The 26,211-nt window shown below is 42.6% G+C and overlaps 2 protein-coding genes across 4 annotated transcripts in view; one reads left to right on the top strand and one right to left on the bottom strand.

Annotated features, from left to right (window-relative positions):
• The window catches only part of LOC138980596 (uncharacterized), a 56,648-nt gene extending 40,639 nt beyond the window's left edge, over window positions 1-16,009 (top strand). For both annotated transcript variants that reach the window (XM_070353503.1, XM_070353502.1), the window contains exons 16-19: window positions 1,206-1,340; window positions 13,448-13,584; window positions 14,298-14,392; window positions 14,813-16,009. In XM_070353503.1, coding sequence (XP_070209604.1) covers window positions 1,206-1,340; window positions 13,448-13,584; window positions 14,298-14,392; window positions 14,813-15,026 — 581 coding nt within the window. In that variant the 3' untranslated portion in view covers window positions 15,027-16,009. The remainder of the gene's footprint in view (window positions 1-1,205; window positions 1,341-13,447; window positions 13,585-14,297; window positions 14,393-14,812) is intronic.
• A 1,251-nt stretch (window positions 16,010-17,260) lies between these two features.
• On the bottom strand, window positions 17,261-26,011 carry LOC138980615 (uncharacterized). Of its 2 annotated transcripts, none has more exons than XM_070353536.1 (5): window positions 25,697-26,011; window positions 24,704-24,865; window positions 21,956-22,128; window positions 21,124-21,387; window positions 17,261-18,147 (listed from the first exon to the last, which is right to left on the bottom strand). In XM_070353536.1, the coding sequence occupies exons 1-4, from the start codon at window positions 25,950-25,952 to the stop codon at window positions 21,133-21,135; spliced, it is 846 nt and encodes a 281-aa protein (XP_070209637.1). In that variant the 5' UTR covers window positions 25,953-26,011; the 3' UTR covers window positions 17,261-18,147; window positions 21,124-21,132. The 2 variants fall into 2 exon arrangements, with proteins under 2 accessions (XP_070209637.1, XP_070209636.1); XM_070353535.1 differs by having other exon boundaries at window positions 21,128-21,387; window positions 25,697-26,010.
• Window positions 26,012-26,211: the final 200 nt, after the last annotated feature.

The following is a 26,211-nucleotide window of genomic DNA, read 5'->3' as shown; positions in this document are numbered from 1 at the left end:
ATTATTGAAATGAAATACAGTGGAACACACCTTTTTTTTCTTCTTCTGCGTTCGTGGGCTGAAACTCCCACGTACACTCGTGTTTTTTGCACGAGTGGAATTTTATGTGTATGACCGTTTTTTACCCCGCCATTTAGGCAGCCATACGCCGTTTTTGGAGGAAGCATGCTGGGTATTTTCGTGTTTCTATAACCCACCGAACTCTGACATGGATTACAGGATCTTTTTCGTGCGCACTTGGTCTTGTGCTTGCGTGTTCACACGGGGGGGGGTGTTCGGACACCGAGGAGAGTCTGCACACAAAGTTGACTCTGAGAAATAAATCTCTCGCCGAACGTGGAGACGAACTCACGCTGACAGCGGCCAACTGGATACAAATCCAGCGCGCTACCGACTGAGCTACATCCCCACCCCAACACACCTTTTAAGATCCCCCTAATTTTAGACCTCTCCTTTTTTAAGACCTTGTTTTTTCAGAGTTTCTGTTCCTAACCGGTGTAAATTTATCTCCGTTTTAAGACTCCCCCTTTTAAAGATCCTGATTTTCTCATATTTTTTGGATGTCTTTAAAGGAGGTTCCACTGTAAAGATGTTGTCCTGCATTGACTGACTGACTATTAGGGTTTAACGTCCTCTTAGACCAACTGGTCTATATTGGGACAGGTATTGGTAATACGTTGAAGATATGTGATACTTTGATTCGAACAAGCCCGCTGTGGCTGTCTTCTTCGACACACCAGCATTGGGTTTGTCTCGTCAAAGTATCGAAATACGATCATGATAATCGGAGACGAGAGATGATGCATGCGTGTCTTCGTGTTTTCCAAGCCCTGAGACTTTCGCTGTGAACGTGGGATCTTTTTTGTGCGCATGTGTGCACACGGGGGTGTTCGGACACCAAAGAGAGTCTGCACAAAGTTGACTCCGAGAAATAAATCTCTCGCCGAACGTGGGGATCGAACCCACGCTGATAGCGACCAACTGGCTACAAAGCCAGTGCGCTACCAACTGAGCTACGTCCCCGCCCCTGTCCTGCATTGCTTATCAAGAAAACCTTACAAAAAAGACGCAGAGCGCTATTTGAAGATCTGATAAACAAAAGGAAGCAAGCGTTCTATGTGTAATAGAGCAAGTGTGAGTTATGCGGAACCTGTCTCCTGGCTTTCAAGAAATTGTGTTAAATGTGTCTTTGATTGGGTGTGCAGTGTGGTTTGAGCCGACAGATGTGCACAAAGCCACCAAGCCGTTCATGACGTCGGCATGGAAACACTTGACGTACACCTCTCCCAACCTGCACGAGGCAGCCTGCATGTGGATGTCTGTCACAGGGCAACCGGAAAGTGAGCGTTAAGGCGGGCCCTAATTGAACCCGAAGTCTTTTTACTGAAAACTCAGTGCTAAAGCTCCATACGGCCAGCTTTGCGAGGCAGCCTGCATGTGGATGTCTGTCACAGGGCAACCGGGAAAGTGAGCGTTAAGGCGGGCCCTAATTGAACCCGAAGTCAACTTCGCAAAGTCTTTTTACCGAAAACTCAGTGCTAAAGCTCCATACGGCCAGCTTTGCGAGGCAGCCTGCATGTGGATGTCTGTCACAGGGCAACCGGAAAGTGAGCGTTAAGGCGGGCCTTAATTGAACCCGAAGTCTTTTTACTGAAAACTCAGTGCTAAAGCTCCATACGGCCAGCTTTGCGAAATATACTTCACGTAGTCGACTTCGTCCAATTAAGGAGAGGCTTTATGCCTTGAAATAATGTTATGTTGTTGTATTTTTCCAATGATTGTACAGCGCTTTGAGCAGGATTAAACCCTGGATACGTGCGCTTTATAAATAAAATATTATGTATATTATGATTATTATGATTATTATTATTATTATTATGCTGGAGGCTTTGTCAATGGAGTAAAGTGGTACCCCCCTTTTGGGACCTTAACAAAATCTGAGAAAACCAGGTCTTAAAAATACCCCCCCGCGGGTTAGGGGGAAGAATTTACCCGATGCTCCCCAGCGTGTCGTAAGAGGCGACTAACGGATTCTGTTTCTCCTTTTACCCTTGTTAAGTGTTTCTTGTATAGAATATAGTCAATTTTTGTAAAGATTTTAGTCAAGCAGTATGTAAGAAATGTTAAGTCCTTTGTACTGGAAACTTGCATTCTCCCAGTAAGGTAATATATTGTACTGCGTTGCAAGCCCCTGGAGCAAATTTTTGATTAGTGCTTTTGTGAACAAGAAACAATTGACAAGTGGCTCTATCCCATCTCCCCCCTTTCCCCGTCGCGGTATAACCTTCGTGGTTGAAAACGACGTTAAACACCAAATAAAGAAAGAAAGGTCTTAAAAATGGTGGTAAATTTACAGTGGTTGTGAACTGAAAATGTAAAAATACAAGGTCTAAAAAGAGAGGAGGACTTATATTGGGGGGGTCTTAAAATCAATCAATCAATCAATCAATGAAGCTTATATCGCGCATATTCCGTGGGTACAGTTCTAGGCGCTCTGCAGTGATGCCGTGTGAGATGAAATTTTATACGGCCAGTAGATTGCAGCCATGTCGGCGCATATTTACCTTTCACGGCCTATTATTCCAAGTCACACGGGTATAGGTAGACAATTATTAACTGTGCCTAAGCAATTTTGCCAGGAAAGGCAAATCGTGGTTTTGTCAATCGTGGGATCTTTAACGTGCACACCCAATGTAGTATACACGGGGGGTGGTTCGGACACCGAAGAGAGTCTGCACACAAAGTTGACTCTGTGAAATAAATTTCCGCCGAACCTGGGATCGAACTCACGCTGACAGCGGCCAACTGAATACAAATCCAGCGCGCTACCAACTGAGCTACATCCCCGCCCCAAAAGGGGGGTTCCACTGTAGAGTAGTACCGTATTTGACGGACTACAAGCCGCGACTTTAAAAAAAAAAATCGCATTGCGGCTTATAAAAAGATGCGGCTAAAACGTTACGTAAATTTGAATAGCATTCACCTAATGGAAGTCGCCGCCGATTTTCATTTCACTCGATTAGCGATTACCGGTACTTTATTAACTCTGTACTCAAGACTCAGCGCTTTTCTCTTTCTTTCGCGAATCTTCGTTTGTCAACAAGTCATCGTGACAAGATAGCGTACAGAGAAACACCGGATGTATCAGGATCTCTCGCGCGCGAGATTTCTTTTTTTTTGTGTCTCGCGATAGTTGGAGGAGCGAGAGCCGCCATGTGTTTTCGTCTGCTCGAAATGTGCGCAAAAGTTGTAAATCATCCCAAAAAAGCTTATTCCGGGCGGGACTACATGTGTGTGTTGGTTACAAATTGTGTGTGTGATATTTTTTTTCAAACTTGTTCACTTTTCTTCTTTGTTTCTGTGCGCGCCTTCGTGAGCGAGGCTGGTACTACATATTGTTCATACGAAATGACAAACACAGGTTACAAGCGATAACGCGCAAAAGTACTGGTTTATTATTTTACAACTGACACTAGGGATCAGTAATGTATAGATATATAGTTACAGTACCACGTAATGCGGTAAAAAACTTATGAACAGAAAGAAAAAGAGAAAAGAAAACAAATTATTAGACATGGCAAAAGTATCAAATGCATTAACAAGACACGAGAAGTAAAAACAAGAAAAATAAACAATCACAAGACAGGCGAAGACAAACAGACAAGAAAGTTACAATTACCAAACACTCGTTGGTTAGTCCTTCAACAACAATAAAGAGTTACGTTCTGTACGTTCAACAACAATAAAGAATTACGTTCCGTACGTTCAACAATACCATAAGCACTAAGAATACTCAAGAAACTTAGCATACATACGTTTAAAACCAAAATGGCTACTTTCAGAAAAATACAAAACGTTGACTCATCAGGCCAGGAATACAAAGCAAACTGTCATACCAAAAAAGTCTAACGACAACGTTCCTGCGTTAATCAAAGTCACAAACAAGATATTTACTCATCCACTTTCCCTCAATAACGTTACAAGAAATAAGCCCGTTTACAAACGATCACCACAGACCGCAAGCTTCTTTTACCTAAATTCTTTTAACGTAAGGCTGAAAAAGTCGGAGAAAACGTTTCACTTCGAACTTCGTTAACCACAGAAAACACAAGTTATCATTATAAACATTAGCGACTTTCTAGCGTCTACAAAACATTGCTGTACGTTCACAACACTAGAACAGTTGAACACACAATAAAGAAACACTACAACAAGTCAGACTTTCAACTCACGTTATACATAAACAACTCACAAAGTCATTACAAAATGGCGACCAAAACACAACACAAACAAGTAACAACAAAATTACCTTATGCGCTGTGTGGGTTGACCAGCAGTACCAAAAACGTGTTGCCTCACAAACGAAGGGCACAAAACGATTCACACTTGAGAAACAACTGTCTCCAAGAACATTACGTTGACGTTAAAACATAAGAAACACTCCGTTGGTTCACTTGATAACCTTCATACGTTTACATCAAAACCAAACGCTTCCTAAAACCCTCAGATCGACTGACGAGACAGGAGTCAAGCAGCGGTATTTATGGTAACAAAAACCTAACATGGAATAGTTATTCAAAAGTCAGAGGTCACCGGATTGACCAACCAACAACATTCCTAAGACAGAATCGGGTGAAACTACTATTTTACAACCAATCAGTAACCGATCACGCACTCCGTGCATGCCCAAAACTTAAAACGGTATATTTAACAGAAAGAAGACCAAGGAACTAGCTGACATCACAAAGCTAAAAACACGTGAGTCACACGTATTCTAAAACTTGCAACGCAGATTCGCAGGGCTCACCTCAAAATCAAAACACGGAAAATAGCACGTGAATCTCACGGTGTTCTAGAACTAAACGACGCAGTTTGTGACACTCCGACCAAAACCAGGTCACAACAACTGAACAAGGAGCACGTGAATCTCACGTAAAAATATTAACGCTCCACAAAACGGGTCACAACAAGGTGACACAATAAAAACACGGTTTACTTCTTTTTACATCGTGCAATGGCTTGAGCAAACGTAATTACAACAAAAGTAGGTGACTGCATGCCACATCGGCATGCACACTCCCACCGGAAATTATATTAATATAATTTACTTCAAAAACCTTTGTACAAACACATTCCTTATATCAAAAGAAGAATAACGCAGATTTAGACATTTCAAATTTACAACTCAAAACCATTGTGTTGCAAAACATTTACACAGCACTATTACGGTTCAATCATTTTCAATGTTTCAACACATCTCGTTTCAACTAAATGCCGTTAGTCATTACTCGACGGCATAAAAAAAACCGCACCACTTAAGCCATAAATGTCCGTTACATCATCTGGTATAAAAACAAACCGCAACAATCTACAACTGTCAAATTGGAAAAACACTCCAAAGTTCAATGTTCTTTCAGTTCGCTTACACAGCTTTGTCTTTGTGATTTTCACAATCTACTAACACAGTCATTTTGTGAATCGGTCGCTCTAATATGCGACTATAACCAGTGGGACGGCCGTGATTGTCTAGAGCCTTTGTTCCAACATGCACTTTCACTCGTCTGACCAGTCCATCAGATCCCGGCATCACTTCGACTACACGAGCCATGCACCACTCTGATCTGCACAAGTTCTGGTCATGCAAGACAACAATGCGTAGGGCGTTGATGAAGGAATCACTTGACATGTCATCCAGGGTTTCAATGTGGATTGCCCTAGAGGCAAAACACGTCACGATCAGTCCGTACAAGATTAATGTCATGAACTTGACGCAGTCATCACGGTACCCATGTTTTTTCTGGCGTTTCAGGCCCTTCAGATGCTTGACTGTGGCACCTCTGTTGTCGGGGAGGGACGGTTTCTCTGGTCGAAATGGTAAGGGCATCTCGTAGTGACCAGTTTTGTTGACTTTCACGTTTTCCTTCACGATCTTCGCAAACTTTACATCGTCTTGGAACATGGATCCTGAGTCACTTGCAAAGTCTCTTTCCATAACATGTAATGGGTCAGTACGCGAGACTTCGTCCAGCTGTACCTTGTAGACGTGAGCTACACGTTCTTCTTCCCTCGATCCTGGCTTGACGATGACGCGCATGGACGAGGCTATGCCATCAAAGGCGACGGAATGCGGTGCCTTGCCGACGATGCTCCAACCTAACTTAGTCTCTACTGCAAATGGCAGTCCTTGGACAACGTTTAGGGGCATGAGGGCTTCAGCGCAGTCGTAGCCGATGAGGAGGCCTGCTTCACAGTCAGGGTACAAGGGGGGCAGTTTTGGAGACAGGTGTTGGAGATGTGGGTAAGCTTTGACAGTCTCTGAGGTGGGGATATGAGTGGGGTCAACGGTCAGATAAGGTCGTGAGATGGCAGAAGGGAGCCTGACAAACTCACTGGAGGTAGGAGAGCGGACACGCAATCCAGAGTACTTCCTGCCGGAGACCACAGCATTGTCCTCAGTCAGTGTGGAGACCCTGAGTGTAGTCGGCTGCGATTTGGCTTTAACTTCTTCAGCCACTGACTGCACTACAAAAGTGGCGTTGGACATAGTGTCCAGTAGTGCGTACGTCAGCACTTCTACGTTGGGGTTAGAGTCACTGGAAACGAGAACGGGAACGATCATAGACGTGAAACCGATGCTGTTTTCCTCGCTGGCCTTAAGAGCAGACACCGTAGGGGTCGACGATGACAGTGGCTCTTGAACGTCAGCAGCAGAGGTACGGTAATTGTTCTTGTGTTCACTCGCCCCTTTGTTTTCACTCATACTGTTCTGATATTTGAAATTGTCATCATGAAGACAAGTGGGGTGAGCCTTCTTGCACTTCTTGCACGTCTGTTTCTGCTTACATTGACGGCTCTGGTGATCCTTACTTCTGAGACATCCGTAGCAGATACGGTTCTTGAACAGAAAATCTCGTATCTCAACCAGAGGCTTCTCTATGAGTTCCTTACATGTCCCAGCGTCATGGTCCGGAAGTTGACAGTGCAGACATGCGGTGACATCCTCTGTCAGGGTTGACAGGTTCGTTGTGAACTTTCTTGGTGTCCCCGATGCACTTGTCAAGCCGAAAACAGGGTCGTTAGAAATGTCTGCTTCGAGAGTAACGAACGACACGAGTTCATTGAACAGAGGATACCTCTTCTTTTCAACCTTAGTTCGAGCAACTGTTCTAGACCATCTGTGACTCATCCAGTCTGGGAGCTTTCCGACGATCTTCCGTAAGTACTGGGCATCATCCAGGATGCTCAGTCCACCAACTTCCTGGGCAGCAACGGAACATTGCTGCAAGAAATCGGCCAGACTTCTGAGTCCCTTGGGATCCTTGCTTTTGACTGGGGTCCATTCGTCCAGCTTGGTCCGGAAAGCTTGCGAAACGACGTATGAGTTGCCGAACCGATTTTCCAGCACTTCCATGGCTCTCTCGTAGGCATCACCTTCTCTTAGCAGAAAGAAGCCGGTCACGGCCTCCTTTGCTTGACCTCCGATGTACCGTTGCAGATACAATAACTTCTCACTGCTGGTTATGTTTTGTCTCTCGATGAGGAACGAAAACGACGACCTCCAAATTGGATATTGGAGAGGGTCACCAACAAAAATGCACGGCTCCTGCATCGGCAAACGGTTGATCATCAGAGCGTCTGATAGGGTTTTGGCGAGAGAGTCCATAGGAGTGTCCTGCTTGGCAGGAGTAGCAAGTGGACGTTGGTAGTACGCAGACGGGGGGTAGGAGACAAATGGACGATCTGCATGACATTCCTTGTCAAAGTTCATGTACGCAGGGGGCCTTGCATTTTCGTTTCCCCAAATAACTTTGGGGGTGGTCTGATGTGGGTCCAGGAATGTGGGCACGAAAGGCTCTGGTTTGGGATGTAGGTGGGTATCATAGGGGAAACAGGGTGGGGTAACTTGAAAACGTCTGTGGTCCATGCGTTGGTGACGTTCTTCTGGGAAGTAGGTGTGTCGTTCTTGCGTCTCATCACCTTCCCTTGTCTCTGGTAGGTGATAGGACCAACCTGTGTGGTCGAGATCAGGCGGGCGAGAGCCTGTGACGCTTGTCGTTGAGTGTCCAACGTTGTGCAGAGGCGGCTGACCAGCGTACGCACCGAGAGGGTGCTGCAGTGTGGTCAGCAGCGCTGTAGGCCGCATGGAGGATGTAGTTGCAGCCGTCGTGTAGTTGGGTGTGAAGGGCTCCTGACGGACGAAAGGAGCGCTCGTTCCGACGTGATGGGGGGCGTTGGTGAAGGGCTCCTGATGGACGAAAGGAGCGCTCGTTCCGACGTGATGGGGGGCGTTGACATCCTCTCTACGTTGAGGTCCGTACGCCTCGTAGGTGGCGTTGTTGGTAGTAGCGGCGCTTGTAGAGGCGCTGACTCCAACGACGAGGTCCACGACAGGTAACGCGTGCTGTCGTGGCTCAGTCGTTGTGGTTCCTGCGACGAAGTTGGTGACAGCAGCGTTGACAGTAGAGATGTCACGGGTGCTGGCGGCGTTGCAGACAGGAACAGACGTGACGTCCAAGGCTGGCTGGTGTGTCCCTTGATCAGCAATGACGGCAGCTTGGCAGACAGGAACAGACGCGGCGTCCAAGGCTGGCTGGTGTGTCCCTTGGTCAGCAATGACGGCAGCACCTGTCCCTATTCCTATCGCTGTTTGTTCATTGTTTAGAGGAGGGGCTACAAGACTATACAAGGGAACGAAAGGACGAGGGTGGAACCTAGTGTTCAACAAATCAACTGACGGTAGATCAGGGAGATCCTGCTGAACGGATTCACCTTGTTCCAATACTTGTAACATAGCTTGTTGTTCTCTTAAGCTAATTTTCAATTCGGTGGACTGAATTTGTCTCAAAGCCTTTTTCTGTTTAATATCTTCAAGAGCTGCTTCAGCTGCGTCTTCGGCCTGTCTAGCTGCTGTTCTCTCAGCTTCCTTAGCCTGCCTAGCTGCGTCTTCAATCTGCCTAGCTGCATTTCTCTCAGCTTCCTCAGTCTGCCTAGCTGCTGTTCTCTCAGCATATTGTTGTTGTAAGAGATCCAGTTCACTAAACTGAGCTTCCTTTATTGCGTCACCTTCCACTTTTATGGCCAGGGATGCAGCCTCTAGTTTAAGAGCCAATTTAGTGTCTTCAGAGCTAACACTTTTAGAGCGGAGAGACTCGGCGCGAGAAGCTACTTGGCTACCTGATCTCCTGATACCTGACTTGTGGCTAGCTGACTTGTGGATGGCTGACGTAATGCTAGCTGCTTTATGGCTGGCAGTCTTAACACTGGCTGACTTGTGGGTGGATGACCCAACGCTAGGTGTTACACTGCTATGCCTGGAAGTAGGCTTCTTAGTCACCTGCACGCTAGTCGATTGTCTGTCAAGAGCTCGATCAATGTCAAACATAATGTTCTGAACTGTTCTCTGAACATCATCCCAACTTTCCTGAATGGTTTCACCGCTACCAATACTACGAAGACCTTTCTCTATGTCACCAAGATCCTTGTACATGCTCAAAACAATTTGTTTCTGACTGGTTAACGACTCTTGATTAGGAGTTTCTTGGTTAAGCTCTGTTACTACCTCACCGATTGCTCGTTCCAAGAATGTTCGTTGTCTTGCAAAGTTTCTAGTTTTGATCTCAATCTGGTAATCTCTACCTTTTTCAGTAGGCTTAATGTCACGCCTAGGCCTTTGAGAATGTTCATCTTCATCGCCGTTAATGTCATAACCTGAAGCTTCCAATGGTTTATCTGCTGGAATCTCCTCCATTACAATGTCCGCTTATTCAAAAGCACTAAAAACCTACATAAGGTTTATCTGTTTAAAAAGTAAAATGAATCGATCTGAGGGTCGTTTGGGATAATACACAAAAGTCACAAAAAATGCGCCGGATACGGAGTAGGAAGATCTCTAACCGACAAGTTGATCTATGTCAAACTATGGTTCACTAACACAGTGACAGGTAACAATAAAGTCTTTTGCTGGTTATCAACAGCTACGTTTACGTTCATTGAGCGTCAATAACAAAAGTTCTTTACTGGGCGTCAGCAGCTAAGTTTGTTTACTTTAGCTAACGTTCTTTCACTGGGCGTCAGCAGCTAAGTTTTTTACTTTAGCTAACGTTCTTTCACTGGGCGTCAGCAGCTAAGTTTTTTACTGTGCGCGCCTTCGTGAGCGAGGCTGGTACTACATATTGTTCATACGAAATGACAAACACAGGTTACAAGCGATAACGCGCAAAAGTACTGGTTTATTATTTTACAACTGACACTAGGGATCAGTAATGTATAGATATATAGTTACAGTACCACGTAATGCGGTAAAAAACTTATGAACAGAAAGAAAAAGAGAAAAGAAAACAAATTATTAGACATGGCAAAAGTATCAAATGCATTAACAAGACACGAGAAGTAAAAACAAGAAAAATAAACAATCACAAGACAGGAGAAGACAAACAGACAAGAAAGTTACAATTACCAAACACTCGTTGGTTAGTCCTTCAACAACAATAAAGAGTTACGTTCTGTACGTTCAACAACAATAAAGAATTACGTTCCGTACGTTCAACAATACCATAAGCACTAAGAATACTCAAGAAACTTAGCATACATACGTTTAAAACCAAAATGGCTAGTTTCAGAAAAATACAAAACGTTGACTCATCAGGCCAGGAATACAAAGCAAACTGTCATACCAAAAAAGTCTAACGACAACGTTCCTGCGTTAATCAAAGTCACAAACAAGATATTTACTCATCCACTTTCCCTCAATAACGTTACAAGAAATAAGCCCGTTTACAAACGATCACCACAGACCGCAAGCTTCTTTTACCTAAATTCTTTTAACGTAAGGCTGAAAAAGTCGGAGAAAACGTTTCACTTCGAACTTCGTTAACCACAGAAAACACAAGTTATCATTATAAACATTAGCGACTTTCTAGCGTCTACAAAACATTGCTGTACGTTCACAACACTAGAACAGTTGAACACACAATAAAGAAACACTACAACAAGTCAGACTTTCAACTCACGTTATACATAAACAACTCACAAAGTCATTACAAAATGGCGACCAAAACACAACACAAACAAGTAACAACAAAATTACCTTATGCGCTGTGTGGGTTGACCAGCAGTACCAAAAACGTGTTGCCTCACAAACGAAGGGCACAAAACGATTCACACTTGAGAAACAACTGTCTCCAAGAACATTACGTTGACGTTAAAACATAAGAAACACTCCGTTGGTTCACTTGATAACCTTCATACGTTTACATCAAAACCAAACGCTTCCTAAAACCCTCAGATCGACTGACGAGACAGGAGTCAAGCAGCGGTATTTATGGAAACAAAAACCTAACATGGAATAGTTATTCAAAAGTCAAAGGTCACCGGATTGACCAACCAACAACATTCCTAAGACAGAATCGGGTGAAACTACTATTTTACAACCAATCAGTAACCGATCACGCACTCCGTGCATGCCCAAAACTTAAAACGGTATATTTAACAGAAAGAAGATCAAGGAACTAGCTGACATCACAAAGCTAAAAACACGTGAGTCACACGTATTCTAAAACTTGCAACGCAGATTCGCAGGGCTCACCTCAAAATCAAAACACGGAAAATAGCACGTGAATCTCACGGTGTTCTAGAACTAAACGACGCAGTTTGTGACACTCCGACCAAAACCAGGTCACAACAACTGAACAAGGAGCACGTGAATCTCACGTAAAAATATTAACGCTCCACAAAACGGGTCACAACAAAGTGACACAATAAAAACACGGTTTACTTCTCTTTACATCGTGCAATGGCTTGAGCAAACGTAATTACAACAAAAGTAGGTGACTGCATGCCACATCGGCATGCACAGTTTCACTTGTTTATTCTCGGAGCCGATTTCGCCAAATACTGTACTTTCGTTTGCCTGGTTGTTTTGATTGATTGACACGATCTGATTATATTTTTTTCGACGGCGGCTAATATAGTGACGCGGCCTATACGTGGCTCGTCCCAATTTTTTTGTTAAAAGTCGGGGGTGCGGCTTATAAAACGGTGCGTCTTGTAATCCGTCAAATACGGTACAGTGGAACGCCCCTTTTAAGACCTAAACAAATCTGAGAAAGTCAGGTCTTAAAAAGGAGCGAGTCTTAACAGTGGGGTAACTTTACAGCTGTTAAGAACAGAAGATCTAAACAAAATTCAGGGTCTTATAAAGGAGGACAGTCTTAAATTGGTGGGTCTTGAAAGGGAGGGTTCCACTGTACGTCATTAACTTGAGGGTGTACATATCCTCCAATGTCCCTGAAAGGTTATGACTATGAGTACCGGTAATTTCCATGCAATGTGTAATCTGCATAGAGAGATATATATATCTCAGTCTCTGCTGAACCCAGCCTTCAATATTGTTCTTCTGGGCTTATGGATTTTAGATCCCAGACCCTCTGCTAGAAAGGCAGAGACATGAGTACTACAGATCTAAGGACACTGAATGTCTAGTCCTGAGCTTAATTGCCAATCAAGTGTCACAAATTCACTGAATTTATTCTTTTGTTGAATGTGTAACTGTAATGGAATGCACCCAGACTGTCATTGCTATTTCTTGAATATTTTCTGGTAAGACTCCCTTTCAAGCCTTTTAAAATATCCTGAACATTTTTAAATCATGCCCAAAACCCATCAACGCAAGAAGCTGAAGTGTTAGTGTTGTAGAAGCTTGGATAATTTCTGTCTGGGTGGCCGAGTGGTAACGCACTTGCGCTCGGAAGCAAGAGGTTGCGAGTTCGACCCTGGGTCAGGGCGTTAGCAATTTTCTCCCCCCTTTCCTAACCTAGGTGATGGGTTCAAGTGCTAGTCTTTCGGATGAGACGAAAAACCGAGGTCCCTTCGTGTACACTACATTGGAGTGTGCATGTTAAAGATCCCATGATTTAAAATCTAAACAACGAAGTGACTTTCCTGGCAAAATTGTACATGTATAGGCATAGATAAAAAATGTCCACCAAAATACCTGTGTGACTTGGAATAATAGGCCGTGAAAAGTAGGATATGCGCCGAAATGGCTGCGATCTGCTGGCCAATGTGAATGCGTGATGTATTGTGTAAAGAAATTCCATCTCACACGGCATAAATAAATCCCTGCGCCTTGAATATGTGCGCGATATAAATTGCATAAAATAAAAAGATAAAAATAAAAATAAATAAATCCCTGCGCTTAGAACTGTACCCACGGAATACGCGCGATATAAGCCTCATATTGATTGATTGATTGATAATTTGACTCACAAAGTCCTCAAGTGGGAAAAAAAACTAAGATTATCTTGGGTAGCAGCCTGGAGGGATTAAACTTAAAGTGTTGTTGGTTGATGGGAAATGCTTTGAATAGTTTGAACTGAGGTGAGCAGACATATTAATGTTTCTATTTTGAATCAGTATAGAGACATGACATTCTTTCACTGTTTTTCAGAAATGCTGTCAGAATCTGCTTCAGTTGAAGAGATGTTGAAAGTGGCAGTTGATTATTGCACCGACTTGTTGCATCACATTCCTGTTGTCATGGTGACACTGGGAAAATATGGCTTATTGCTTGGCAACAGAGATCAGGTGGAGTTTCCCTTCCCCCCCTTTCTTTCAGAATTTTGCATTCTATAAAATGTTACAGAAAAAAAGAAGCTTTTTTCTGCTTGCATAGTATGAATCTACTATGTACCACAAAGTAGGCAATGGCTTGAATCATTCTTCTTTCTTTTTCTTTGGGGAAGCAGAAATTTATCCCACCTGGGCAGAAAAACTATACTGTAGTAAGCTTGTATTTTGTATACCTTAAGTTGTTATTATGGTCAGGCACACTGTCGTTGGCAAAACCAGGTTCTCTCTAATTCTGATGATAATTTGGTCACAACATACACTTTTTTTTTAATACATTATTGTGTGAATAAATAATAGGAATACCAAATTTCAAGCATGTTTAGAATCAAAATACAAGTGCATAGTCATAAAAGAGATAAATAGACACACACACACACACACATGGATTCAAACTGAGTGATATTCAAAGCATTATTGCCAACTTTTCACTCAGGCACCTTTTTAATAGTGCCAGTAACACACACACAAACTAGTGCCAGTAACACACACACTCATATGCATGCACACACACGCACACACACACTCACATGCAAACTGAGTGTAATTCAAAGTGTGATTGCAAACTGTTCACTCAGGCACCTTTTTGATAGTGCCAGCTTTGTATTGTAAAATAAATGAAGAATTATGTTGACGCATTGTTATGAAAATAAGCTCTGATCTGCTTTCAGGATGATCCCGAAAGCCCCATCGCAATTCGCTTTTACCCAGCGGGCAATGTTGCCAGTGACACACACACTGTCAATGTGTCAGGAGCAGGAGACTGGTACGATTTTTTTTCCTCGTCCTTGTGCGTTGTAACTTTGCCGTGGTGAGTAGGTTCACACGCATGCTTGTATGTGGTGGTGTGTATGTCATGTGCACACAGTTAAGAATTCCAGAAAATTGTCATTCTGTCCCCCCCCCCCCCCAAAAAAAAATATATATATATATATTTTGCCTTTCAAGTATGAGTCAGCATGTTTGTTTTGAACCTTGAGTCCTTTGGTTATGTTTATCCAGAGAATTCGCTTCGTAACAGTTGGAAATGAGTAGAAAGTTTTGAACTTAAAGGCAAAAATTGCCGCCTTTACGTGTTTTGTGATTATGGTTCCATTTTCCACCTTCACAAAATTAAATTTTCCTTAAAAATAATTAATAGTTCTCAATTTACCCCAAACAAAGCTGTATCCATTCTGTGTTTCAGCCTCAATGCTGGAATGATGCACTTCATCATCCAAGGTCACAACCTTGACCTGAGCATCAAGGCCGGTCTGATGGCGGCCCAGCATTCCCTGCAGTCCCACAGTGCCGTTCCAGCCTCCATCACACCAGAGGGTTTCACAGCTGAAAAAGTGGAAGAGTGGGCTCGCTTCAAGGCAACAGACTTGACAGGGTCACAATCTTTGCGGTCATTCTAGTGTGACAGGGTGACGCAGTAGTCTCCCTTGGCAGTGGCATCTCTGCACTGACAGTTGTCTGCCGGCAAGGAGCGTGCGCTATTTATAGGACATGTAGCTCAATGTTTCTTGTACATGGCCAGTTAGCCAGCTGTCAATTGTGGAGAACAGTTTGTGATGGGGTACGGTTCGGCTGCTGTTGTTTCCTGGTATGGTCTAGTGAACATTTTCGCTCACATTGCAAATTTTGAAGGGCTATTAACACTTTCTACCCCTATGTTGACCAAGTTTTTTTTAGCCGAGACCTGCTGTGCTGCAGCAGGTCACTCAGAATTGTAGAAACTGTGTAGAAACTGTGTATCAACACGCTAAAACAAGCGTTAGATCGACGTTACAGGAAGCGACTGAAGTGACTGTGTACGGATTATTTATGTACAATTTTGCCAGGAAAGACCCTTTTGTCAATCGTGGGATCTTTAACGTACACACCCCAATGTACACGAAGGGACCTCGGTTTTTCGTCTCATCCGAAAGACTAGCACTTGAACCCACCACCTAGGTTAGGAAAGGGGGGAGAAAATTGCTAACCATCTGACCCAGGGTCGAACTCGCTTCCGAGCGCAAGTGCGTTACCACTCGGCCACCCAGTCCTACACACCCTTTGTTCCTGTCTGTCTGATGGGTGTGACAGACTAAACTGAGACGACATCACATTTGTGCGTGGAGTGAATTTTTCAACTTCCTTGTCTACAATCGAGTCATTAATTAATCAGAAGGAAATCAGCTTCAGTCATAGCATTGCTTTTTTTACGCACACTTGTAATGTGAATGTCCGATTCCTTTGGTGTTGCAGCAAAGTGTAACATCCCTCCTCATACAATGTTCCTCAGTAACAGTTAGCTAACAACATAGCGGTGAACAAGAAACAATTGACAAGTGGCTCTATCCCATCTCCCCCCTTCCCCCGTCGCGATATAACCTTCGTGGTTGAAAACAACGTTAAACCATAGACCAAATAGCCTGGACCGCCAACTCGTGACGTGACCCTTCGAGGTTACGACGCTCGACTTTCACAGGGGCGCTTAGCGTCCGGTTTGAAAGACAGTGAAAAGAAAGCACGCTCCAGTTATTTGTGACAATGGGAGGTGACAATGAACTGGATTTTCCAAAACTCTAAACTAAACTTAACAAAACTCATCGAAAAACATGTTCCATATGCACTTTAGCTGAGTTTATTTTAGCATTTTCAGAACTTACCTCGGCAACTTCGTCCATGTTTACAATCGACACCGGATATGACATCCCCCTGATTTCTGAAAGGCCAAGAAGAGCGGGGTAGTAGTTGCGCTGAGAAGGATAGCACGCTTTTCTGTACCTCTCTTCGTTCCTAAATGCGAGGGGCCGCTACCTCGTAATAGAGAGAAAGAGCGGAGAGAGAGCTAGTTGGCGGTCCAGGATAAATGGTCTATGGTTAAACACCAAATAAAGAAAGACAGAACAACATAGCGCACACACACACTTCATTTTCCTGACATTGACTTCCAGGTCTTCACTGTGGAAACAGTGCAGCAACACAAGCAAGATTTTATGTATAAAATATTTATTGTAACTTTCAGATCATATTGTACACTTACACATTGATGTGGACAAATGAATGTGTATGTACAAAAATGCTAGAGCAGTTTATTTATATTTGCAGCATTTACCTGTGCTAAATATATGATATGTAAACTGATATACATATAAACCTGTGGGTAAATTTAGAATTGGAATGATGGAATAAAGGCAGTAAATCAGTATTAGTGTTCAACATCTTCTCTCTCTCCACCATATTCAGTCTCACATTCATTTCCTTTGACATACAAACGTTTTTGCTCACTCTCTCTCTCACACTGTGTGTAAATATTTACAAAAAGAATTTACAAATTGGAAATAAGAAGAATTTTCAATGACTTGATATGTAATGGATAGATCCCTTTCATCATTAGCAGATGATACCTTTCTATGTGTAAATGTTTCTTTTCTTTGCTTATAACACAAAACTGAATTATAGCACTTACAAAAATAGCGTGTAAAGGTATATAAACAGAAAGACTGACCATTATTACATAGGTGCCACTAGAGTTGTGAATAACATCAACAAATTACTTTTGCTTTACCCCCCTCCCCCCCCCCCCCCCCCCCCCCCATTATGGTAGAAGTTCATTAATTCACTTTATTACATTTTGTCTATGCTAACTTATGACAAATTTTGCAGATGCTAACTTATGACAATAGTCAATCCAAGAAAATTTGTTTATATACACTGATACATTATTTACAAACATGTACATGATTTAAGAGGCATCATTCTACTCATAGATATATGTTCACTCTCATGCTACGTACTGCCAGACCTTTCAAAACTGTTACAAGTACTATTCATATAACTTAAAAGATTTGTAATCCCCAGCCTTGAATCTCTGGAATTTCAACCATTTAACCTCTGGCCAATGACTTTTCCTGGCAACCAAACAATTTATCCCACTGAGTATGATAGAATCCAAACCCTGATTTTACTTTTGAACCAAAATGCCAAACCTGGTATGCAGGAAGCACTCAGGATTCTCAGGTCTCTATTGTAGACTAGTCAGGCAAAGAGAAGTTCAAACAATTTTTAATCACCAGTGCACTGTTTAGTACTAGGAAAATAAAAATAACTTTGTCGAAAAACAAGTTGCTGTCATTTGAACCACTAGGATTGGGATAGATTCAAGTCTTTCAAAATTCAATGGCAATCATTGTTATAAAATCTGCATTACATACTACAAGGCTGGGGAGACTTTGGAAACAATGACTTTAGACTTGCTTGTCGTTACTCAACATCAATCGAGATAAGGACTCGGGTGATAGTGATATAAACCAAGTCAACTCTTACAAAAGAACAGACTGTCAATAAAATAAGTGTAACAACGACAGACTCCATTATGCTCTTGGCAGAATGGGAGTCCACAAGTTTATGACACCAGAAAAGTTCCATGCACTAGCAATATGGAATGATGAGTCTTTGCCACAGAGAAGACATACAGCCGAGGCAAGATGAAACTTGAGTTTGGAGATATATTTCAGCAGATACACACACACCTCATACTGCCACAGAAGCCTGAAACAATACAAATAGTAATATGTGATAGAGATATTTAAACAGTGATAGAGATATTTTATCTCTAAACAGTGAGAGAGATATTTAAACAGTGATAGAGATAAAATAAATCCAAAAACAAAGGGACTGCCAACGTTCCAAAATTCAGAATAAAAAAAACAAGAAAGGTAGGTTGTTGGAACATTTGTTGTTGACAAAACAATACATTCACAGATATTTCAACCCAACGGTCTTTTAAAGTGGACAGACAAACAAATATTCACACAACACTTATCTTGATAGTTCTATCAGTTTCACGTCCACTTATAAAAAAAAGTATCTTCTTTGTTTCTGAGTTTTTAACTCCCCCAGTCATTTTATGGTAAGGGGTTTGAGTGCCACATTGGTTATTACCCTGCCACCCAGGTGGTAAGATGCTTTACCCTACATATATGTGAGAGAGACCACCCATGGGAAATAAACCATCTCTTCACACGTGTGTATATCTTGTAAATGAGGTCAGGTGAAACTACAGTCTGACAGGGACCTACTTTTTCACGTGGTGACAAAGACAAGTCGCTGAGAAAAACTTCACTCTCGAAACACTTTAGCGTTTGTTGTTTCCCCTGGAAGAATTTTGAGAACTTAGACCTGACCTACCTCTGCTACACAAAAAACTCTCCCACTCAGGGCTGCTGTGGTTTGGTGGCAACAGTGACAAAGAAAGAGCTTGGTTTTGGAGGTAATTAAATAGGAGGTTAAAGATGTTTTTCATTTTAGATTTGGACATAAACATTGTCTGTTTATTTTGCAGCAGCTTAACGGAGAACAGGACTTGGTATGAGTAGTTTTACAAAATAATCAAATAGAAACATAAACAAGTCGCGTAAGGCGAAATTACTACATTTAGTCAAGCTCTGAAACTCACAGAATGAAACTGAATGCACTGCATTTTTTCACAATGACCGTAGTCCGCCGCTTCTGCAAAACGGAGTGAAACTGACGAGCGCGGTAGTGGTTTCGCTGTGCTGCATAGCACGCTTTTCTGTACCTCTCTTCATTTTAACTTTCTGAGCGTGTTTTTAATCCAAACATATCATATCTATATGTTTTTGGAATCAGGAACCGACAAGGAATAAGATGAAATTGTTTTTAAATCTATTTCGGAAATTTAATTTGGATCATAATTTTTATATCTTTAATTTTCAGAGCTTGTTTTTAATCCAAATATAACATATTTATATGTTTTTGGAATCAGGAAATGATGTAGAATAAGATGAACGTAAATTTGGATCGTTTTATATAAAAAAAAAATATTACAATTTTCAGATTTTTAAGCCACCAAGCTGAAATGCAATACCGAAGTTTGGCTTTTGTCGAAGATTGCTTTACAAAAATTTCAATCAATTTGATTGAAAAATGAGGGTGTGACAGTGCCGCCTCAACTTTTACAAAAAGCCGGATATGACGTCATCAAAGGTATTTATCGAACAAAATTTAAAAAATGTCCGGGGATATCATTCCCAGGAACTCTCATCATGTCAAATTTCATAAAGATCGGTCCAGTAGTTTGGCCTGAATCGCTCTACACACGCACAGACAGACACACACACATACACCACGACCCTCGTTTCGATTCCCCCTCTATGTTAAAAACATTTAGTCAAAACTTGACAAAATGTAACAAGTCGCGTAAGGCGAAAATACAATATTTAGTCAAGTAGCTGCCATTTTTCAGCAAGACCGTATACTCGTAGCATCGTCAGTCCACCGCTCATGGCAAAGGCAGTGAAATTGACAAGAAGAGCGGGGTAGTAGTTGCGCTAAGAAGGATAGCACGCTTTTCTGTACCTCTCTTTGTTTTAACTTTCTGAGCGTGTTTTTAATCCAAACATATCATATCTATATGTTTTTGGAATCAGGAAGCGACAAGAAATAAGATGAAAGTGTTTTTAAATTGATTTGGACAATTTAATTTTGATAATAATTTTTATATATTTAATTTTCAGAGCTTGTTTTTAATCCGAATATAACATATTTATATGTTTTTGGAATCAGCAAATGATGGAGAATAAGATAAACGTAAATTTGGATCGTTTTATAAATTTTTATTTTTTTTTACAATTTTCCGATTTTTAAGGACCAAAGTCATTAATTAATTTTTAAGCCACCAAGCTGAAATGCAATACCGAAGTCCGGGCTTCGTCGAAGATTACTTGACCAAAATTTCAACCAATTTGGTTGAAAAATGAGGGCGTGACAGTGCCGCCTCAACTTTCACGAAAAGGCGGATATGACGTCATCAAAGACATTTATCAAAAAAATGAAAAAAACGTTCGGGGATTTCATACCCAGGAACTCTCATGTCAAATTTCATAAAGATCGGTCCAGTAGTTTAGTCTGAATCGCTCTACACACACACACGCACACACACACGCACAGACAGACACACACACATACACCACGACCCTCGTTTCGATTCCCCCTCTATGTTAAAAACATTTAGTCAAAACTTGACAAAATGTAAAAAGGAGACGAAGAGCTGGTTTACATAATTTAGAAATGTATTGAATATGGGCTGTGTGATTGTATGCTTTATTGTGTTTTCCCGTTGTTTTTTTTGTTTTTGTTGTTGTTGTTGAAGATGCATAGTTTTGTATGGTCGATGTTATTTGATGTTGCTGTCTGATGTTGTTGTGTACCAAAAAGAAATAAAAACGTGTATAATAAAAAAAAATTTAAAAAAAGAGCTTGCACAACCTGACCTACCTCTGCTACACAAAGGATTCTCTATCTCTCGGCTGCTGTGCTTTGGCGGCAACAGGGGGATGGGGAATTGAAAATGGAAAATGTCAATTCTTCCGTTGTAAAAAGGAATCTACAAGTACAACTCCAGGCTGTGAATGGGCAGCAATCGTTTCTGTGTAAATGCACTCACGTCAGTTTTGGCATTCAGAAAACACTCTCATAAGACTAAAACATTCAGGTGAACCTCACCTACCTCTGCTACACAAAGGACTCTCCCACTCTCGGCGCCTCAGGTTTGGCGGCAATTGGGGGAGGTGGGCGGTGGCGGTGCACCATCTCCTGAGCCATAGGCTGGGGCGGAGCGAAGCGTGTGGTAGGGACGGTGGAGGGGCCGAACCGTCTGGGGGCCATTGCTTCTTCTTCCTTCTCCTTCGCTCGCGCTGACACTTCTGCTTGCCGTCTGAGTTCGGCCGCTGAATCAGGCAGATCGGCCTCTGCCTGCCGATCCTTGTCCTGTAGAGGAGAAAAGAAAGGGTTAGATTCAGTTCATTTCTCGCCTTTCTTTGTGAAATATTGATAATACAAGATTTTATATAGCTCTGTGAGGGTACCCTCATGGAATATCCGGTTGCTTTCTCTGCCCATTTTTCTCTCTTCTTTTTTTTGCATGCGTGTTTTCGTGTTTCCAAGTCCTGAGACTTTTGCTGTGAACTTGGGTTCTTTATCATCCGCATGCATGCATGCATATGGGGGTCTTCGACAACGAGGCGGGAAGTGAATTTCTTGCAGAACGTGGGGATCGAACCCACGTCAAAAGCGACAACTGAGCTATTTCCCCACTCCAAAACCAGACTAGAAAAGCAATGGTTTAGTGCTGTATATATATCTCTCCCAGTTTGCCCTAAAAAAGAATGGGTTAAGTGTTGTCCTTCTTTGTCTCAGAAAAGGGTGCGTTAGGTTCTGTTGATCTCTCACCACTTTGTCCCAGAAAAGAATTGATAAAGTGCTATATTGATTTGTGACGCACTAGAACGACGTTGATGAAATTGATAATGACATCCACCATCACCAGTTTGCTTACCTTATAAAGAAGGCCGAGGATGAAGAGGACCATGCCTCCAAAGGCAGAGAAAAATCCAGACAGGACGCAGAAGCCGTAGCTCCAAGAGAGATAATTCATCCAGGGGCGAGGCATCCACGAACCGTCGTTGCTCATCTCAGCAAATACCAAAGCGATGAGGAACACTAGGAAAGCTGTGGAGAGAGAAAAAAAATAAAAAATAAAAATTAATCATTTTGAAGTTCCGTAAAACTAAAAGCTTTTATGATGACACGGACAATTGCTATTTTTGCCTAGAGGGGGGATACGATAATCAAGAACCAATTAGAGACACAGTTTTCTGATAAGGAACAGCCAATTAGATTTCCGGTTCGGTGCACATGTAATTAAGTAGGCTTCATTCGCTAGACAATGATTGACCGGAAGTGCCAAATTTTCAGTCTGTTCAAATTCTTTTGGTTCTTCTGGCAATTTTCCAACCACCATCCCCTTGTTCCCCGTGTATTGTTGTCGCTCATCTCTGCAAATATCAAGGCGATAAGGAACACTAGAAATGCTGTGGAGAGAGAAAAACATTTGGAAACAAAAATGTTAATCCAGCAATGCCCTCCAAATCACATTTACAATGTACAACATAAGCTAAAGGTGGTCCTTAATAAGTTAATTGAGCCCAAAGTCGACTTTACGAAGTCTTTTTCCTTACCAAAAACTCAACGCTTAAGGCAGTTAAGCTTTGTGCGGATAGCTTCGCAAAGTACACTTGTTGTAGTCGACTTCGCCCAAAATTCCATCTGACACGGCATAAATAAAATCCCCTGCGCTTGAATATGTGCGCGATATAAATTGCATTAAAAAAAAATTTTAAATAAATAAAAAACCCTGCGCTTAGAACTGTACCCACGGAATACGCGCGATATAAGCCTCATATTGATTGATTGATTGATTGATTGATTGATTGAAAATAAGGACAGGCTTAAAAAGTTTTTTACCCGTAAGAAGAAAAGATAAACGTCTTTTATAATTGTTACTCAACTTACTGCTACTAGTCAATCAATCAATCAATATGAGGCTTATATCGCGTGTATTCCGTGGGTACAGTTCTAAGCGCAGGGATTTATTTTTTTAAATTGTTTTTAATTTTTATGCAATTTATATCGCGCACATATTCATGGCGCAGGGATTTATTTATGCCGTGTGAGATGAAATTTTTTTACACAATACATCACGCATTCACATCGGCCAGCAGATCGCAGCCGTTTCGGCGCATATCCTACTTTTCACGGCCTATTATTCCACGTCACACGGGTATTTTGGTGGACATTTTTATCTATGCCTATCCAATTTTGCCAGGAAAGACCCTTTTGTCAATCGTGGGATCTTTAACGTGCACACCCCAATGTAGTGTACACGAAGGGACCTCGGTTTTTCGTCTCATCCGAAAGACTAGCACTTGAACCCACCACCTAGGTTAGGAAAGGGCAGACATGGGATTCTTCCGTAAAATTACGGAATTCCGTAAATTTTTAGGCTCCAGGGATCATTCTTGAGATTCGTGCAAATCCGCTGAGAAAATTTTGGGGTATATGTAGGTATAGACCCAAGTTTTTCGGCCGGTCCGCTGATCGCGACGCTCCATTCCATACTATTCTTGAACGGTTGGTTCATAAAACGGTCAGACTGTTGCTGGTCGATCCGTATGGGAACGCGCTCTGTGTCTTTGTCTCCCACAGTCACCGTTTCAACGTAGCTATCGGGGATTCAGTATAAGCATACCGTATGAGAATGATTCGGCGCCATTTTTACATCGCTTTGAGCCACTTGCCAAAATGATGAGGAAGCTAAAGCGAGACGAAACCGTTCTATCCCGGGAAATTGACCAGCAGAAGTACAAGAAAAATCTCTGGAGATTCGACTGGCTCGATGAAGTTGTATCATTGAGCTGGAAATACGAGAAAGGCCAGAAGACACAAGACGTGAAACTGAAAGTTGGCGATGCTTTTGCTAAAATCAACTTGCCGGGAAAAGCTCAGTGCACTTTGTGCAACGATGTTAATGTTATCAACTACGGTTCCAATGGAAAGACTGCCCTCAAAAGCCACTTGAAAAGCAACAAGCACCTGACTATCCTGAAAACCCAGTCGTGTAATCAGTCACTGGGGTCGTTTGGCACCGACAAGGTAAGAACATTGAAACCACACCGTCACACGCCACCACCCCCCCCATCCCCGCCTCTCTCTCTCTCTCTCTCTCTCTCTCTCTCTCTCTTTCTCCTCCTTATTTTGAGTCTTAGCGTAAAATTAATTTGAGAAACATGGGAAGGGGGAGGGGGGGGGGAAGGGGGCTATGATTAAGCTGAAATATGCATTTCAGGGCCATTTTTGTGTGTCTAAAACACTAAAAACCTTCAGCTTCTGGGGGCTTCGCCCCCAGACCCCGACCAGGGGCGTTGCCCCTGGACCCTACTGGGGGCCTTCTGCGGCCCCCAGACCCCCACCTTTTTTTTTCCTTAATTATCACTTTTTCGGAATCCCATGTCTGAAAGGGGGAATAAAATTGCTAACGCCCTGACTCAGGGTCGAACTCGCAACCTCTCGCTTCCAAGCGCAAGTACGTTACCACTCGGCCACCCAGTCCACTCGGCCACCCAGTCCACTCGGCCACCCAGTCCACAGTGCTTGCTGTCTTCTTGTGACTTTTATTGAAATGAATTAATGAATTTAAATATATTGGTATTTTGCTGTCATTATTATTATAATTCATCAAACTCACCAGACACGAGCAAGAGAATGGAGTTGATGATGAACATCCTGCCGGTGTCTTTGTACAGGCGCTTGCGAGGACTCTCCAGCAGGTAGACCAGGATGAGAATCATGCCCAAAAAGTCCAGCCCCACTGTGAACGTGCACAGCATCTGGATGACCCGGAACCACGCTGAAATGTACAACAAGGTCGGCTTACTTAAAAAACTAAACTAAACCGTAAACGAGTCTTAAAACAGGGGTAATCATAAACAGAGATTATTGAAAAGGAGGGTCTTGAAGTTAAATTGAGGGGTCTTAAAATATTAAAAGGGGGTTCGGGCGCGCGGAGATGTAGCTCAGTCGGTAGCGCGCTGGATTTGTATCCAGTTGGCCGCTGTCAGCGTGAGTTCGTCCCCACGTTCGGCGAGAGATTTATTTCTCAGAGTCAACTTTGTGTGCAGACTCTCCTCGGTGTCCGAACACCCCCGTGTGTACACGCAAGCACAAGACCAAGTGCGCACGAAAAAGATCCTGTAATCCATGTCAGAGTATGGTGGGTTATAGAAACACAAAAATACCCAGCATGCTTCCTCCGAAAACGGCGTATGGCTGCCTAAATGGCGGGGTAAAAAACGGTCATACACGTAAAATTCCACTCCTGCAAAAAACACGAGTGTACGAGGGAGTTTCAGCCCACGAACGCAGAAGAAGAAGAAGTAACTAATTGTTTGTCTGTGCACTTATAAAAGACCGTTGGGTCGATTATTTGTGATTGTAACGTATTTGTGTCAATAACAAACGTTCAAACAACTTACCTTTCTTGTTTTCGATACTGAAACAACAGTTTCCAAAGTACCAAAATACCGGAAATGAAAGTTGTTTTCAATCACAACGCAAAAAGTAAAGTCCAGCACAGGTGAGACAACACCTCGCGTCAAAACAGATCAAAAAGGCAAGTTGTCACCTCAGCTCTTCAAATGAAGTCAGATAAAAGGCCAAGATAAAATGGGTTTTCTCTCACCTGGCATGATTTCGTCGGCGATCAGTTCAAACTCTGTAGAGTGAATCCACCAGCACCCAACATAGGACTTCATAACTGGGTCGCGAGGCATCATCCACCCAGATAGACACACATGCCAGAGGCCGATGTTGGCGAACGGACTGTGTACCCGGGTCCATGACTTATACCAAAACGGTGAGGCATAAGAGATGAACATCAACACAAAAGCGCAGATGGCACATACCATACCAATGCGATATAATGCTTTGGTCGCCATTTTGGCTCCCGAGTTTCTGTGTCTCTTCCCTTCCGCAGGTGAGTCCTCCAAGTGTCACGCAGGTAAGAATTTAAATCAGTAAAGCGCGGAGTGCTATTTCGCCTGTGTTTTTTCGCGCTATTGTACGTACTAACGCGCGCACTACCAGCTGCTGTCATCAAGAAGAGCGTGGTGTAGCAAGTAAATTTGTACCTGTCGCGCTATTGTTGTGGCAGTGTCACCCTCGTCAATGTTCGGCCATTCTCGTTAATGTTCGGGT

The sequence above is a fragment of the Littorina saxatilis genome, linkage group LG11 (assembly GCF_037325665.1).
Source record: "Littorina saxatilis isolate snail1 linkage group LG11, US_GU_Lsax_2.0, whole genome shotgun sequence".
NCBI classification, from domain to species: Eukaryota; Metazoa; Mollusca; class Gastropoda; order Littorinimorpha; family Littorinidae; genus Littorina; species Littorina saxatilis.
This window is presented reverse-complemented; position numbering and strand designations above follow the sequence as displayed.

Bases quoted from the DNA above. Each gene is read 5' to 3' on its own strand.
- LOC138980615 (XM_070353536.1), bottom strand. From the start codon at position 25,952: ATGGCGACCAAAGCATTATATCGCATTGGTATGGTATGTGCCATCTGC. The intron at 24,866-25,696 runs GTGAGAGAAAAC...TGTACATTTCAG, and splicing joins CGCCGACGAAATCATGCCAG to CGTGGTTCCGGGTCATCCAG. The intron at 22,129-24,703 runs GTGAGTTTGATG...CTCTCTCCACAG, and splicing joins CATTCTCTTGCTCGTGTCTG to CTTTCCTAGTGTTCCTCATC.